General features: G+C 29.7%; 1 protein-coding gene across 4 annotated transcripts in view; it reads left to right on the plus strand.

Moving 5' to 3' along the window:
* LOC142323147 (homeobox protein PKNOX2-like) overlaps positions 1-12,061 on the plus strand; it is a 67,394-nt gene extending 55,333 nt beyond the window's left edge. For 2 of the 4 annotated variants that reach the window (XM_075362413.1, XM_075362417.1), the window contains 2 exons: positions 7,841-7,990; positions 11,085-12,055. In XM_075362413.1, coding sequence (XP_075218528.1) covers positions 7,841-7,990; positions 11,085-11,194 — 260 coding nt within the window. In that variant the 3' untranslated portion in view covers positions 11,195-12,055. Of the gene's footprint in view, positions 1-7,840; positions 7,991-11,084 lie in introns of all 4 variants that reach the window. The other 2 variants (XM_075362414.1, XM_075362415.1) reach the window with 2 other exon arrangements.
* The last annotated feature ends 4,321 nt before the right edge of the window (positions 12,062-16,382 follow it).

The following is a 16,382-nucleotide window of genomic DNA, read 5'->3' on the forward strand; positions in this document are numbered from 1 at the left end:
GACAAGATTTGATTGTACTGTTGGACCAACGATTGAGATGTCATTCAATCAAACTTCGGAGCTAATTTTTGAGGATGCATCAAAAACTACCTGTAATTTGGTGGTTGTGGAATCTTTGGTTAACACTGCGTGGTGCGGAATGTAATAAGCCTTTGATGAATTACCTTCAGTTGTAATTTCCTTCACATGTCCTAGCTCTTCATATTCTTTCATGAATTGGATGTATTGTGAATCCATCTCGGGGTTAACAGAAAAACGCCTCTCTAATGATAAAAATCTTCTGAATGCAGAATCCTTTAATTCACCGAGCTCACAAATATCAGCTTTCAAGGGAATTTGCACACAGTACCTTCCAAGATTATCCTTGAAGGTTATATTCATATGTATGTCTTTGCACAGTTTGTCGTTTCCAGTGTACTGCCTTTCGGAGCAACCGTCTTCTATGTCCCAAAACTTCTGCATGGTTTTATTGATGTCCAGCGTAGATAGATGGCAAACTGTAGTTAAGTGTGGCATAGTATTGCTTGTTACCTTGTAGGAAATGAAACAACCAAGCACTGTATTTTGAAGGCTGGGAGATGAATCATGATGTTTTAGTCTTCCGTCACATTACAAGTCGAAAAATAACTCTGCTCCAATGAGCAGGTCAGTGTCACTTGGCTGATTGAAATGAGGATCTGCTAACTGAACATTAGGTGGAATTTTCATGTCTGATTTCTAAATTCACACAGTGGGTAAATGTTTGGTAATAGATGTTAGGATTACACAACCAATAGTGAAGGAAAATGTATTAAATCTTGAGTTAATGACGCATTGAACAATCTTAGAAGTTTTGGTACTGGACGTTCCAATTCCATTCACTTCTACAGACACATTTACAAATGGGAAGTTTGTTTTCTGACTGCCGTCTCATTCACAAGATTTGACCGTGGCCCTAAATCTGATAGTGCACAACAAAGATGAGCCTCACGATGATCGAGAACAGACACTAGGGCAATACACAATAACACTAAAGAAGGAACACCTTGGGACGACATATGTGATGTGGACACAATTAATTGATTTTGACTACTGGATTCAGCCTTGGAAATTAATTGATTGATTCAGGATGCAAAGCTTTATTTGTTCTTTCTGAATAATGCAATAACGTATTGTGACATTTATCACAAAGTTTGCATGAGCCTGCAGCACAATTTTTTATTTTATGATCACCAGAAGAAAGACAATTAAAGCACAGTTCTAACTTCCACACTTCCCTTTCTCTATCATTAATGAATAATGATTTGAACTTATCACACAAATACAATGGGTGGGAATTGTTACATAATGAACATTTCTTTATAGAAGATAAATAATTAGACATGGATATATTAATTTTTGAATTTAGTTTGAGTTTTGATTGGGAATTTCCAGTTTGAGATTGTTTTAATAAGGGTGTTGGTTTAGATTCGACATCTTTTCTATAGAAATTTTATTAAATCAGATAAAATGGGTACATTGTTAGAATCTATCTCTGATTCCCAATGACGGTGAGTAGTTTTATCCAACTTGCTGATAATCAAGTGAATTATTAGTGTCCCAGTGCTCAGTGGGTTGACCGAATGTATGAAGGGCACGCACATGTTTTTATACATTGTCAATTAATTTTCTCAAATTAGAAGTACACTTTTTGTCTAATTTATTTAGATTGAAAATGGCTGAGGATTTGAAACCTCTCCACTAAGAGGTCCCAAGCAATTTTATAATTTTCGGATGACCCTTCTAGAGATTGTAAGACACTGACGGCACTGTCCTTTAAAGACAATTTGAGATAGTAAAATTTCTGACAATTAGACAAATTTGGATTGTCATGAATTAATGATTTAAAGCTGTCATGAAATGATGACCATTCGTCATATTCTCCTGAAAATGTGGACAGCTTAATAGCTGGTAAGAAAAAGCAGGGATAAGCCCAACTTGACTCATTATTTTCGTTAGTTGTTTCATGGTTTACACCGATAGTGTCAGCCTTAGTGAGCTGCTGAATTTTAGTTTGGATTTGCGTAGTTAATCGATAGAATGTATCTTCAAATTGTGCCCAATCATTATCATGACTCTGAATCGTCTAAAATGTTGTTTTCGATTTGAAGTTTTTTGAAATCCGATAACAGTTCTTGAAATTTAACTAACCTGATTTTAAGCTGAGTAACATCACCTGATTTATTTAAATAACTATTGAATCTCATCATTTGTCCCTTAACTACACCTTGTTTTTTAATTAACAGCTTTAACTGTTCTGAATCCCCCATTTTTAAATTAATATTTGTGAAGATATGATTATTCACAACTGGTCATATAATATGACAAGGTAATAATGATGTTTAACATGGCACAAGTTTGAGGCATGCACATGAAAATGAATAATTAAAAATATGAAAATGTGAATGATTAAAAATGGGCTATGACTTATCTGAATTCTGGTCACAGGGTGTTGCTGAATGATGTCAGTGTAGGCTGTACGCAGTATCTGACGTCGCATGTAATTCATAACTAAATTCACAAACAAACACATTAACACTATCTGCGTCGGTCAGACCAAAATGTGGATGAATGTTGATTGATGTGATACCTTTTTTGCACTGTTTTTTTGACACATTTTGTAGTGGACTGTAAAATGAATCAGTTCTTATTATGGTTCTTGTTGTGGCTCAGCTGGCTGAGCCACACGTTATAAACACACAGAAAAAAAACAAAAAACAAATGAAGCATTTCACAATCTCATCCAGATCCTTTACCAAATTAAAATCCAAACAGAAATTAAAACTAAAAATTTTTAAATTCAAAAATTTGAATTTAAAAATTGTTAGTTTTAATCTCTGTTTTGATTTTAATTTGGTAAAGAATCTTTTAACAATTTAAAATTTTAAATCTTACGTATAGTGTAGGATTTTTAATTTCAATTTTTATGTGTAACTTGATACGAATAATTTGAAAAAATATGTAGAGCAACTGATGATGCGAGGGACTCGCAAAAGTGCTCTTGCTTGAATTATGGAATAAGGTAGGTGTCATCCTATTTTATTTTATTTTTCTGTACCTAGGTTGATCGGATTAATATTAACATATTTAAAAAATAATAAATTGTAAAATAAAAAACAAAAGAACTGTAGAAGATGATTTATTTATTTGGTAAATGTAATACAGTATTTTCTTATTTCATCCAGGATTATTTTTCAGTTCTGTAGTTCTTTGCCCATTATGTTCAGAATAAATTTATGTAAACCTGATTGAATTATTGGTTGCTGATGTACTGACTGATTTGAGGTAGATTCTAAACTTAATGTTGGGAACAATCTCTCCTCAAGAAAATTTTGTTATTTAGGGAAGTACAGTTCTAATTTTTTTTTTGTTTGGCTTTGTCATAAATCTGTGGGAAAGCTTCAAACATGATGTAGAATTGCCTCTAGGTGTGAATCTATTGTGTTCTTATTCATGCATTCAGAAAGTAATCTGGAGCTTTTGATCAAAAGGAGATAAAGATACCTTTTTGTCAGTTTACAAAACCTAAGAAATGTATTGATGTGGATTAGAACAATCGGCCATTCTATCAAAAGTTTATAATGCATTGAGATTTTTTTAAAAGCTTTTACTTAATTCGCTTTAGGAATAATCAAATGTTGCAACTGCTATATCTTTTGATCTATCGTATGAAAATCAATGAAATTTGGTACACGTATGTAACTTCGATGACAATACAGCACTACGGTGTCAGAATTTGATATGACCCGCCCCCACACGCTACCCCTACGCTAAATTCATGCATTTAGTTGAAAATTTTCATTTCTCATGAACTATCGTATGAAAATGATTGAAATTTGGTATACGTATGTAACTTCGATGTGTAAAAATAAATATTTTTACTTTTTTTAGTCTTAAAAAAAATTACAAAAATTTAATATTTGATTACATATAAAAAATTATTTTTTAAAAAAGCTTTTGTTTAACTAATATTAACATTAATAAAAAAAGGAAACAAATTAGAAAAACCCTCTAAAAAGTAAAAAATAAGAATTAAATCAAATTGAGAATTTAAAAAAAATATATATAATATATTAATAAATATAAAAATGCACTGAAAAGTATAAAATAAATTATATAAATATCTAATAAAAAATGTAATAATTATTAAATTTTAAATTAAAAGTAATGAAAATATTTAGTTAAATAAGCGTGGTGCAATTTTTATAACAATGTTTTTGAATAAGTTTTTAAATAAGCAAATTTATAGACAGTTGCTGTATTTTAAAATATATTTTTTGTTTTATGGTTGTTTAGTATATGTATATACTTTATTTATCTGTAATAAAATAACTCAAGTTTTAATTCTTTGATGGTTCAAATTTGCACCGAGATGACCTTTAAGGGTTAATAAGATTAAAAATAAAAATTAAATTTAGAAATCTTGCACAAAGTTATTACATTTTGACGGTAATCTGAAAAATTATTAATTATTATCATTATTATAATTGTAATTATGAATTCATTAAATAAAAATTCATAGTTAATTAAAATGAAACTTTTAGCAGAAAGAGTGCGTTCAATTTGGCTTAGATTACAAGCAGAATTCGAAGATGAACTTCAACTATGTGAGAACACGTACAAGGAAAGTGAGTGGGTGCATTTTCCCAGATTGTTACTTGTAGCTAGTCAGTCTCAACTGGAGAGGTTCCAGCAGATTTTTCCGCCTCCTCGCGTCGTTATTGAAAATGAAAATGAAGATTAACTGTTGTAAAATTAAATGTTGTGTTGTTTTAAATAAATTATAAAAACTGCACCACGCTTTTATTTAACTAAATATTTTCATTACTTTTAATTTTAAAATTTTATAATTATTACATTTATTTATTAGATATTTATATTAATTTTTTTTCTTTTCAATGCATTTTTATATTTGTTAATATATTATATATATATTTTTTAAATTCTCAATTTGATTTAGTTCTTATTTTTTACTTTTTAGAGGGTTTTTCTAATTTGTTTCCTTTTTTTATTAATGTTAATATTAGTTAAATAAAAGCTTTTTTAAAAAAATAATTTTTTATATGTAATTTATAAAGTAATAAAACAAAAGTTTTAAATTTCCTGTCATATTTGGTCAGAAAAAATTGGAATAATTAAAAATTTAATTTTGATTTACTCCTATTTAAGAAGTTGCCCAAATGCAAGATCTATTAAGTTGTCTTTCCTGTTTATGCTTACTAGTTTCTGATTGAAACAATAGGTTAACAGTTTAATATATATTAAAACTTAATACAAAATTTTTTAATATACGAGGGTTATTTTTTTTCAAGGTCCAATCGGTCACGAAATTTAAACCACAGTGAAAATAAAAAATTTTTTATTTGTAACAAGTATTTACATAGTTACGCTATTTCTCTACATAGTCGCCACTCCGATTTAGACATTTGTCATAGCGTGGTACCAACTTTCCAATACCCTCGTCATAGAACGGAGCGACCTGTGTTTTCAGCCATGTTTCTACGCTGGTCTGCAGCTCGATGTCTGTGCCAAAATGTTGTCTTCCTAGCCAGCGTTTCATATGAGCAAAGAGGTGAAAATCGGATGGAGCCAAGTCCGGGTTGTATGGTGGGTGATCAAACACTTTCCAATGAAAACGCTGCAGGAGCTTCTTTGTTACAGCTGCAGTGTGCAGCCGAGCATTGTCATGGAGGAAGACAATGCCTGATGACAACATTCCTCTTCACTTATTCTGAATTGCCCGTCACGCAGTATGAGGCTGCAGTGATGGTCGTGCCATGTTCCATAATTTCCACCAAGAGAACTCCATTCGGGTCCCAGAACACGGTAGCCTTACACTTTCTGTTGGAGAAGGTTCGCTTGAACTTTGGTTTACTGGGATAATGAGAATGCATCCGGTGTTTGGATTGTTCTTTTGTTTCTTCAGTTTTGAAATGGACCCATGTCTCGTCCCATGTGACAATTTTGTTAAAAAAATCTTCTCCTTCATTGTGGTAGCGCTGGAGAAATGTTAGGGAGGCATCCATTCTCATTGTTTTGTGATGGTCGGACAGCATCTTGGGAACCCATCTTGCACACAGTTTGCGGTACTGAAGTCTCTCACTCACAATGGTGTAGAGAGCTGACCTTGAAATTTCAGGAAACAAATCACTCAATACAGAAATTGTGAACCAATGATTTTCTCGAATTGACTCATCCACTCGCTCAACGAGATCATCGGTTGACACTCGCTTCCTTCCCTGACCTCATGCATCATGAACATCTGTACGTCCTGCTTTAAAGTTCCTGCACCGTTGTCGCATTTTGCTGTCACTCATTGAAGTTTCACCGTACACATTACTTATTCATCGATGAATTTTACCCGCATTACACCCCTCAGCCTGAAGAAATCTAATTACCGCACACACTTCATACTTGGCAGGAGATGCTATTGTTATAGACAGGTTTACGTGCTAGCTTCATGTTCAGAACTAAACGAAGTGTCGCGGTGTGATTGAAGGCCATACTAGAGACGCTGCGCAACACATGTGCACAAAGGTTCATCCGATTTTTGCACAGGTTTTTATTTCATGACCGATCAGACCTTGAAAAAAAAATAACCCTCGTAGCAAGCTGGTTTTATTCTGAAATTATTGCTGTCATTTCACTAATTTATCAGAATAATGTAAAACACATATCTGATTTTATGTTAGACATATGTTCATTATTTCCAGTTTTCAAACAACCCAAATCGGTAGCAGGTGGCATTCAAGTATAATGTACACACTTGTTTTTTTTTTTAATGATTTAACTCCCTTCCCTTTTGTAAACAAATATTACATCCCTCTTTGTTTAGATAAATTTCTACATTTAGTTATTGTTTTTATTTTACTAGGTCATTTAAAAGTTTTGATTAAATTGAGCAGGATAGATTTAATAATGCTCTTTTGATCTACAGATCTAGGAACTGAAAATTCAATTATTTAGATTTACATTCAGAAAATTAAAGTAGTTTGTTATTTATTAACTTATAGAATATTTTTTTAATTAGTTCCAAAATGTAATTAAGTATAAACTTAAGCAACAGTGTACATTACTTCTTAGAAATAATATTCATCAAATGCAATCTAATACACCAGATATGTTCACATATCTGCTTTCATATCACATATATATTTTGCTTTCTCCGTTTTATGTTATTTTAGGATTTGAGTAGCCCCTTGTCAGAAAAATTAAGCAAAACATGATCCCCGTTTCAGTTGCTTATGTAATACTTGAACTAAGGCAGAAGGTGGTTCATTAGCTTTTTAATTTGAGTCCATTAGTATAAAATTTTCAATTAGGATATGTTTTATTGTGTTATTTTAAATAATATTAATTACATTAGTTAACATGGTGCAATAAGAGATAAGTAAATTAAAGTTATTACTAAATAAGTAGTCATTCTAATTTATTTTTAATTCTTTTTAGATTTAATGTAATCTTGCAGTTTATTATTATTATATGTAAAACAAAGTCATCTACTTTTTTGTGTAGTCTGAAAAAAATAATTTTTTTTATAATTAGTGATATACGATTACAAAATTAGTATATTTTTTATCAAACTGAAGTACAAAATTTACTTTTCTATGTACCACTGCTTGTACATATTTAAGAAATAAGAATGCCGTGTAAAATGGATGGGCAGTAATTAGTGGGTGTAATTAGTGTTTTATTCACACAATTCTGTGTATTTATAATTTTACAAATTACAACTTATTTTTATTGTATGAAAATTAGTGCTTAATTTTTATGATAGATATCTTGTAGATTAAGTATTTCCATTTGTGTATCGGGATAACAGGTGTAGCGGGTACAAATGGACAGTCAAGTAAAATAGGAAGTGGTACAAGTAATAATAAGAAACCTAAGACTGGTATTAGCAAACAGGCCCCGGCTCAGAGATTCTGGCCAGATAATATCGCTAGACTTTCTGCAATTGACAGTACTCAAGGTAAATGTTTCTATTTTAATAAATAGTTTTATTGCAGATTTTTAACCTTATTTTACTGTAAAAAGAACATTGTTTTATTTGATTCTTTTAACTTCTTAACTATGAATGTTGTTACACTTTAATGGTTCACTGAGTCGGTAGTAAATCTTTAGGAATTTATAAATGAATAATATTTACAGAAATCCTTATTTTTTTATGCACATTTCTTTTTAGAAAAAGTTGACAATCTTGTTCAAGATTTTCCGTTAGAACATTGAATCTCATTTTTACAAAATTACTTCCTTATTTATATTATTCATTTTGTTTGTTAGTTAGTAATTGTAATATGATAAAATAATTATTTTTGTTCGTTTTTTGGTCATCTCTAATTATCATGATGTTTTCTATGTTCACTACTAATATTAAATACGTATTTTACTTCATCGCACGTGTTGAGCTTAGGTGGTGAATGAATCATAAAACTGAAAAAAAAAATTTTTATAAAGTTAGTGTATGTAGCCTGGTTTTAAATAGGGATATATATATATATATATATATATATATATATACATACAAGGGTAAGTCAATTATTATCTGCAATGTAGTTATATTTTTGTTTATGTTGGTAGTACTGTCATGTTACGTAGATGACGCATGCGTGGTTTAATTGTTATTATGTCTGTGCAGGTTTGATGCTGCTAGGTAGTTCCATTATCGCTGCTCTGTTGTTAACCATGGCTGCTCTGCTTTCTGTTTGCACCAAAGAAGAGCAACGTTCAGTGATCTGTTTTTTGTGATCGGAAGGTGTATCAGGTGTACCAAAATTCATCGAAGATTTTCGGTACAGTACGGGAACAGTGTGTTACCGCAACGAAGTGTCTACAAATGGATTGAAAAATTCAAAAATGGTCGCACAAGTGTTAAGCACAATGAAGGGGCCGGACAACCGTTTACCGCCACAAATGAGGAAAACATTGAGCTTGCACATGATATGGTTTTCTTAGACAGACAAGTAAGTATTGATGAAGTGGCACATCGTCTGCAAATTAGTCACGGTTCTGCGTACGAAATCATGCACAACAGACTTGGGTTTCATAAAGTCTGTGCAAGATGGGTCCCAAAGCAACTCACATAGTTGCATAAACAAGCACGCTTGGACATCTGCCAAAAACATTTGGATCGCTATGGTAGCAAACGGGACATCTTCTTAGACAAAATCATCACTGGTGATGAAATATGGATCCATCATTACAAGCCGGAGAGTACACGGCAGAGTATGGAATGGAAATATCCAAATTCGCCCTGCAAAAAAATGTTCAAGACCCAACCATCCGCAGGAAAACTGATGCTTACGAATTTTTGGTACTCACAAGGCCCAGTACTGGAACATTATGAGGAAAGGAGCACAACAATAAACAGTGAGATGCTATGCTTACTGCCAAGTTGAAGCCTGTAATTCGAAGCAAACGCCGAGGACTGCTATCGAAAAGTGTTGTGTTGTTGCACAACAATGCCTGTCCACATACTGCTGCCCACACTGCTGAAATACACCAGAAACTCAACTTTGAAGTACTGGCTTATCCTCCGTATAGTCCTGATCTTGCCCCTTCTGACTATCGCTTGTTTGGTCCACTCAAAGAGGCATTAAGGGGCTGTCGATTTACCTCGGACGAAACAGTGAAAGAAGTGGTGCATTCCTGGCTTGCAGCTCAACCAAAAACCTTCTTTTATGAGAGCATCAGGAAGCTTGTGCAACGATGGACCAAGTGCGTTGAAATGCAAGGGGACTATGTTGAAAAATGATGTACATATAAGTTCCCTATTTGTATTGCAATAAAATGTATAACTACATTGCGGATAATAATTGACCTACCCTCGTGTATATATATATATTTTTTTAATGTATGTTTGTGTAAAACAAAAATTAAATATTTTGTATGTTACCAAGGCTGCAGTCTCATTCCAAAAAAGCCCTATATTTAAAAATAGATTTTAAAATTATGTTAGAGGAAAATGTTGGCAATTTTTAAATTGAATCTGAGAAAAATTTTTAATATTTTATAATTTGTTAAATCTCAAAATAAATAGAGATTACGGCCTCTGAGTTCTTAGATTTTTATTCCCAGCATCAAGGTTTTAACTGCTTTTTTATCAAATTTCTTGAGATTATTTATTACATCTGTTATTCTTGAGATTATATGTGTTTTTTTTTTATTTACTTACTGATGAAATACTTTTCTAAAATATTCATTTTTCTCTAAATTTTTGGCTTATTGTATAGTAAATTCAAGATTTTGTATCTGCCACTGATTGTCTACTTTTAATTCTAGATAGGACTGGGTCTGTTCCTGAAAACGCTGTAAAAAATTTTTATTCATATTGTTAAAAATTAAGTGCTATATTTTATCAAATTTCAAAACCACCATAACATTTAGAAAGAAATTTTATATTTTTAATTTAATAATAAAAACTGTTTGGGATGTCATGGGCTTACTTTTATGTGATGTAAAATGTTATGTGAACACATCATGAGTGCTCATACTTACCGTAAAGGTCAGGTTTGCATAACATTCTATATTGCAAAAAAATAAGCCTGTGACATACAGAATTGTTTTGATTATTATATTAGTACCATAAAATTTTTTTCTGAATGTTATGGTGTTTTACAACACTTCATTTTTAACCTAACACATAAATCAATTTTTTTTTACAGTATTTTCAGGTTTTTATTAATTGTGTGTTTAAACAGAGACACTAGAAACTGTCAGTAATAGCAGATTAGCTGAACTATTGAATTCATAAATCCAAAAATAAATCATTTTAACTAACATAGGATTTTAGAGTAGTCCATCAGTCATGTTGACAAAACTGTTCTAAACTATAAGTTCTGGAAGTATTAGTTTAAACCAGTATGTACTTTAACAGAGTAAGGAATTTATAACACTGATAAAGTGATGAATATATGGCTTCACGTGTAATTTTTGATGATTTGAAATTCATCACTGAAGATGAAATAACACTGTATTAATCAATAAGCGATTGTAATTTCTGTTTAAAGATAGTGGTTTTACCATAAAATATAAATTGAAAGTAATGATTATGAAACTTATTCCAGATTCTAGTTTACTCAGTGGAGATGATTTAGAAAGCAGCGGAGATGATGATAACACCAGTGATATCGGAGGCAACGGACTCAAGACTCATAGTGAAGATTCTGAACAGTGACATACTAATCATGAGGCTGTGAAAACTAAGGTATACGATCAATAGTCAGACATATTATTATTGCTCATGGAGGTTTTGTGTCGGGACAACAAACACAACCTCATTAGTATTAGTGAGTTCTTTAGGTTAGTTTTTTGAATATTTATAACAAAGCAAAGCGGAAATGAAAAATAACTTTACATCAAAATAAATTAATTAATATCATTATGTGTAATATGGACAAAGATTATGTAATTATTAACTTTCATTATTTAGTTAATGAAAATGAACTTTTTTTTAAAATTATATTTTTCTCCATTTTGTTTTGATAAGTGCAGTAATTTAATAGCGCTATTATAAGCATGTGATAATAATTTGCTGTTTGTAACAGATCGGTTGCCTTTATAATATGAGAATTAAATTTGTAGCATGTAATTTATTTTTTGTGATTTTTTTATTTATTTTTTTTTTTTATTTTAGAAATTTATTTTGTTATATTGACTTTGGTCAAAAATTTAGTGACTGCTCATTTGTTGTAAGTTTTTTTGTCTTCCATACCTTTTTAGGATAGTCCTGTTTCTATTCTTGCTGTAATTACTAATTTCCTACATTTAACTGGTGTTTATTTTCTGTATTGTTATTTTTAAAGTAATTTTTGTACCTGTTGATTTTTGTAAGTTTTATGTTGACCACTTAAATCTTACTCTTTTTCCCTGTAAATATAAAATTTTAAGTGTTATTATGTATCATTCACATTACTTAAGATTTTGTGATTAGAACTAACTTTTTTATTTTAATTTTATATTTTTAATCTATATGTATTAATTTTATGCATTTTTTGCGTAGGTATGTTTCATTTTATTACGTGGAAATAAAGTTCTATTTAAGAATGAATTGAACTGTTATTAATTGCTTACATTCTAGTTCTGTTTGTTTCATAAGTAATTTACATTTTACTATCTGATAAGTTTTGAAAAGCATTTCTTCTTTCCTTATAGTGCCTACTCACTCCTGAATTTATATATTTTGTATATATAGTTGTAGTACATGGTAACTGCATTATATACATGTATATATATAATTTTTTTTTTTTGTTTTCAAATTATGTAATCTTGTAGAGATATATGGTGTCTTCTAATCTTTCTTGTACTTACATTACTTACTTTTATAATTTTTATTTATTGTTTTTTTTTTATATGAAGTCCATTTTAAATACTAAGTAGTCCACTACTAGTGATAGCAACACTGTGACTAGTAATTTGGCTGTTGTATTGCTTTTATTTTTATTCCTAATAATACTGATAGACAAAAAAAGATTTTAATGTTTCTCTAAGTGTGATACCATTTCTTAAATTGCTTTTTACATTACAGATCTGTAAATACAATTTTTTTATCACCCTAGTTTTAAACAAATTACACTTTAAAAAAATTAAGTTAGAATATAATTATCTGAAAAAAATTATCATTTTGCATGGCCATACCTGTGTTAGAATTATTTTGCTGATGCTTTTCCTTTATAAATAGCCTCAGGCACATCCCGAATTAATGTCCAACAGTAATCAGCTAGCATGTTAGTATTCCATTTCCTTTTATAGTGGCTTTCCATCACCGAAATGTTTTGGTGGAAACATTCATGTGTTTGTCACTTACGTCTCCAAGGTTGTCTAGGGAAAAATCCAGATGTGAGTGGAGGAAATGTATTTTCAAAGACATATTACATCCCATAGCTCTGTATGAAGTAAGAAGTTGCTAACAATATAGTTGTCGAATTGTTGTTTACCGAGAAAATCTTTGGAAACGTCATTAAATGAAGTCCAAGCTGCACTTTCTGCATTATTTAACATTGAGTTAAATACATCATCTTTGACCAATTCTCTTGTTTGATGACCAACAAATATTCCTTCTTTAATTTTTCCTTCAATTACATTCAGCAATTTCTGTCTAATCTATAAAAATCCGGGACTATCCTTCATTGCTTTTACAAAATTTTTCATTAGTCCTAGCCTGATATGGAGAGGAGGTAAAAATATTTTTTTGGGCTCAACTAAGGGCTCATGAATAATATTTTTCCCATTTGGAGTTAAGTTTTCTCATTTCTTCCACTCTTTGGTAACATAATGTTTATCCCTAGCTCGGCTGTCCCATTTGCAAAGAAAGCACATGTACTTAGTATAGCCTAACTGCATGCCTAACAAAATAGCTATAACTCAAATCACCACATATGTTCCAGCTATGTTTTTATAATTTATTTTTTCAAGAACATCTTTCATCACATCGTATGTCTCTTTCAAATTAATACCATAAGCAATTGGAATCAAAGGAAATTTGTTACCATTGTGTAGTAGAACCACGTTTAAACTATACTTGGACAAATCTATGAAAAGGTGCCGCCAGTCCTCAGGTTTATGAACTTGTCCTAAGTGCAATACAAGCTCATCAGTATTTGTGCAATGCACCAAATTATCTTCATCAATAATGTACTGAGAAAGTTCTTTTTGTCATCTTTGAAAGCCTGAAATTTTTGTATTTTTTTTTAAGTAAATTCCAACCTTGCAGTCTTGATCCTAACAGTTCAGGTTGATTTTTTGATAAATTTAAATCCCTAACAAAGTCACTTAATTCACCTTGTAAAATAAGATGTGGCTTATTGGAAGATAATTCAAAATCAAAATCATTGTTGTCTTCTTCAGTACTGCCTGATTCTTCATCGCTACTTTCGAAACATACATTCACAGGTGGCTCAAGAACTGGAATAATTTCAGTAATTCTTTGTCTAGTATTGTTTATTTGTTGCTTACAGATTATGTTAAATGGCAAAAAATATGTCAAGTTAAACAACAAAAAATGAGCTAACAAAATACAATATAGGAGTTTATGCTAACTATATGTTGAAAAATGAAAAAAATCCTTTAATTAAAATTTAAAGATTTTTCAAAAATGGTGGGTGATAGAAAGATTCTGAGTTAATATTCATTTTAAACATCAAAAAGCAGATTAAAATCATGTATCACATGTTAGGAAACAAAACTTATGTTTATCAGTGTAAATTATATAGTGAAAATAGTATTAAACATTCAGGATATTTTTACAATAAAATTTGATATGTGATGTTTTGTGATTAAAACTAATAGCCTATATATATTATATAATGTAAATATACATTGAGTTTCATTTAACTCCATCTATCGGCTTCAGAACAAATTTTAAAACATTAGAGTATGTAGTAAATGAGCTACAAAGGGATCTATCTGTTTTTGGGTTACTGAAAGGGGGGAGTTTAAATTTTTATTTATTGGCAAATCAATAATTTTTCAGAAAATCTATTTTGACAATGAATTAAGAGAAATAAATCGAACAGAATGTTACACCAGGATTTATCAGTAACAAGATTGAAAACAAATGCTGTTAAGTGCTACCTGAATATACAGTGCTTACTCTTACAAAATTTTTAGCATTAGATTTACAAAGCTTAAATATCAGTACAAAAAAAAGAATTTTTAAATAATATTACTTTCATAAGAATATAATTTGGGCTATTTCTTGCTAATATATAAATGTGCATACTTAACATTACAATAAATAGTTGGAATAGTTGCCAATATAAGTATATTTATATATATATATATATATGTATATGTATATATTTCTTGCCAATAAGCTTTAAATGCTTGCTGAGTAATTCACATGTTTAGAATATTTGAACATTATTATAAAAATGGAATAAAATAAAATTAATAATCATTATCTTTATCATAATTATATATATATATATATATATATATATATATATATATATATATATATATATATATATATATATATATATATATATATATATATATATATATATATATATATATATATATATATTTTAGAGTACTTCATTATTAGTGATTCAATTTATTATTGCTGCTTCTATTAACTTCATAACACCAATGAATTTATAATTAAGCAATTGTCAATTTAATTGAAAGAAAAAGTGTATTTAATGGTTTTCTTAAAATGTTTCTTGAATTAAACAGAAATTTGTTTAAAAAAAAATTGTAAAATTATTACAAAACAAGCAACTTTCATTTTTGATGATGTATGTCTATACATACATCATCTTCAAGACTATTCTTGAAGTGAGCAGGCACCATGGTAAGGAAGAGGAATGTATTTGAAACTAGCAAGACAGTATGTTCTTTTTTATGTATAGGAAGTCTTGTGTCATTAAAAATTATTTCATTTTCTCAAGAAGTTTATAGAAGAGAAATAAAAGTTAAGATTTCTAAAAGTAAATGATAAAATTCAATCAGTACTGCTATGATAAAACAAATTAATTTGTTATATCCCAGAACTATTACATCATATATTATCATTGCATTTTATGACTCTTAAATGAAATCAGTTAAATCTATGACTAGTGAATTTATGAAACAGGAGTAACCTATCTGTATATCGGTTAAATTTATTGTAAATATTGTACATTGTGAAATACATATAGATAAAATTTTGTGTGAAGTATATTATTTGTTAGTATTCTATCTTGTGTTAAATTATAATCTTTATATTATTTTTTGTTTTATATTTTTATTTTAAAGTTTTTTTGTTTTTTCATTGTTACGCATCCAGTTTTATATATTTTTGGTGAACATAGTTTTGTGTATAGATAATAAATGAAATCCTTTTTCCTTCATTTTGAGTAAAATATTTTTCAGTATTTATAATGTTTAAGTGCCAATAGAATTTAACTACCTTTTTAATGGTGTGTTTCATTAAAACCTACAAAAGGTTGTAATGATTGTTGAGATAAATAAGTTTTATATAACTATCGTCATTAAATAAATAATTATTAAGTTGTAATAATACTCAATTTCTTAAACATGGTTACTGCTGATATGTTAATAAATTATTAAAAAAGTGAAAATCCACCTTACCAGCAAATTAAATGTGGGTTTTTCCTACATCTTTCAGTTCTTACTGTTGTTAGGAGAATAAAATAATATTAAAAAATTAAAATGATTAAGCAGTCATTATCAGTATTTGAGAATACTGATAAATAGCAAACAGTCATGACTGCTTAATCATTTTAATTTATTTTATTATATTGTTGTATTCTCCTGACGATGGTCTAAGGATTGAAAGATCTAGGAAAAACACATTTAATTTGCTGGTAAGGTGGATATTTACTTTTTTAATAATATAATAATACTGTTAATATTTTAGT

The sequence above is a fragment of the Lycorma delicatula genome, chromosome 4 (genome assembly GCF_047948215.1).
Source record: "Lycorma delicatula isolate Av1 chromosome 4, ASM4794821v1, whole genome shotgun sequence".
Lineage (NCBI taxonomy): Eukaryota > Metazoa > Arthropoda > Insecta > Hemiptera > Fulgoridae > Lycorma > Lycorma delicatula.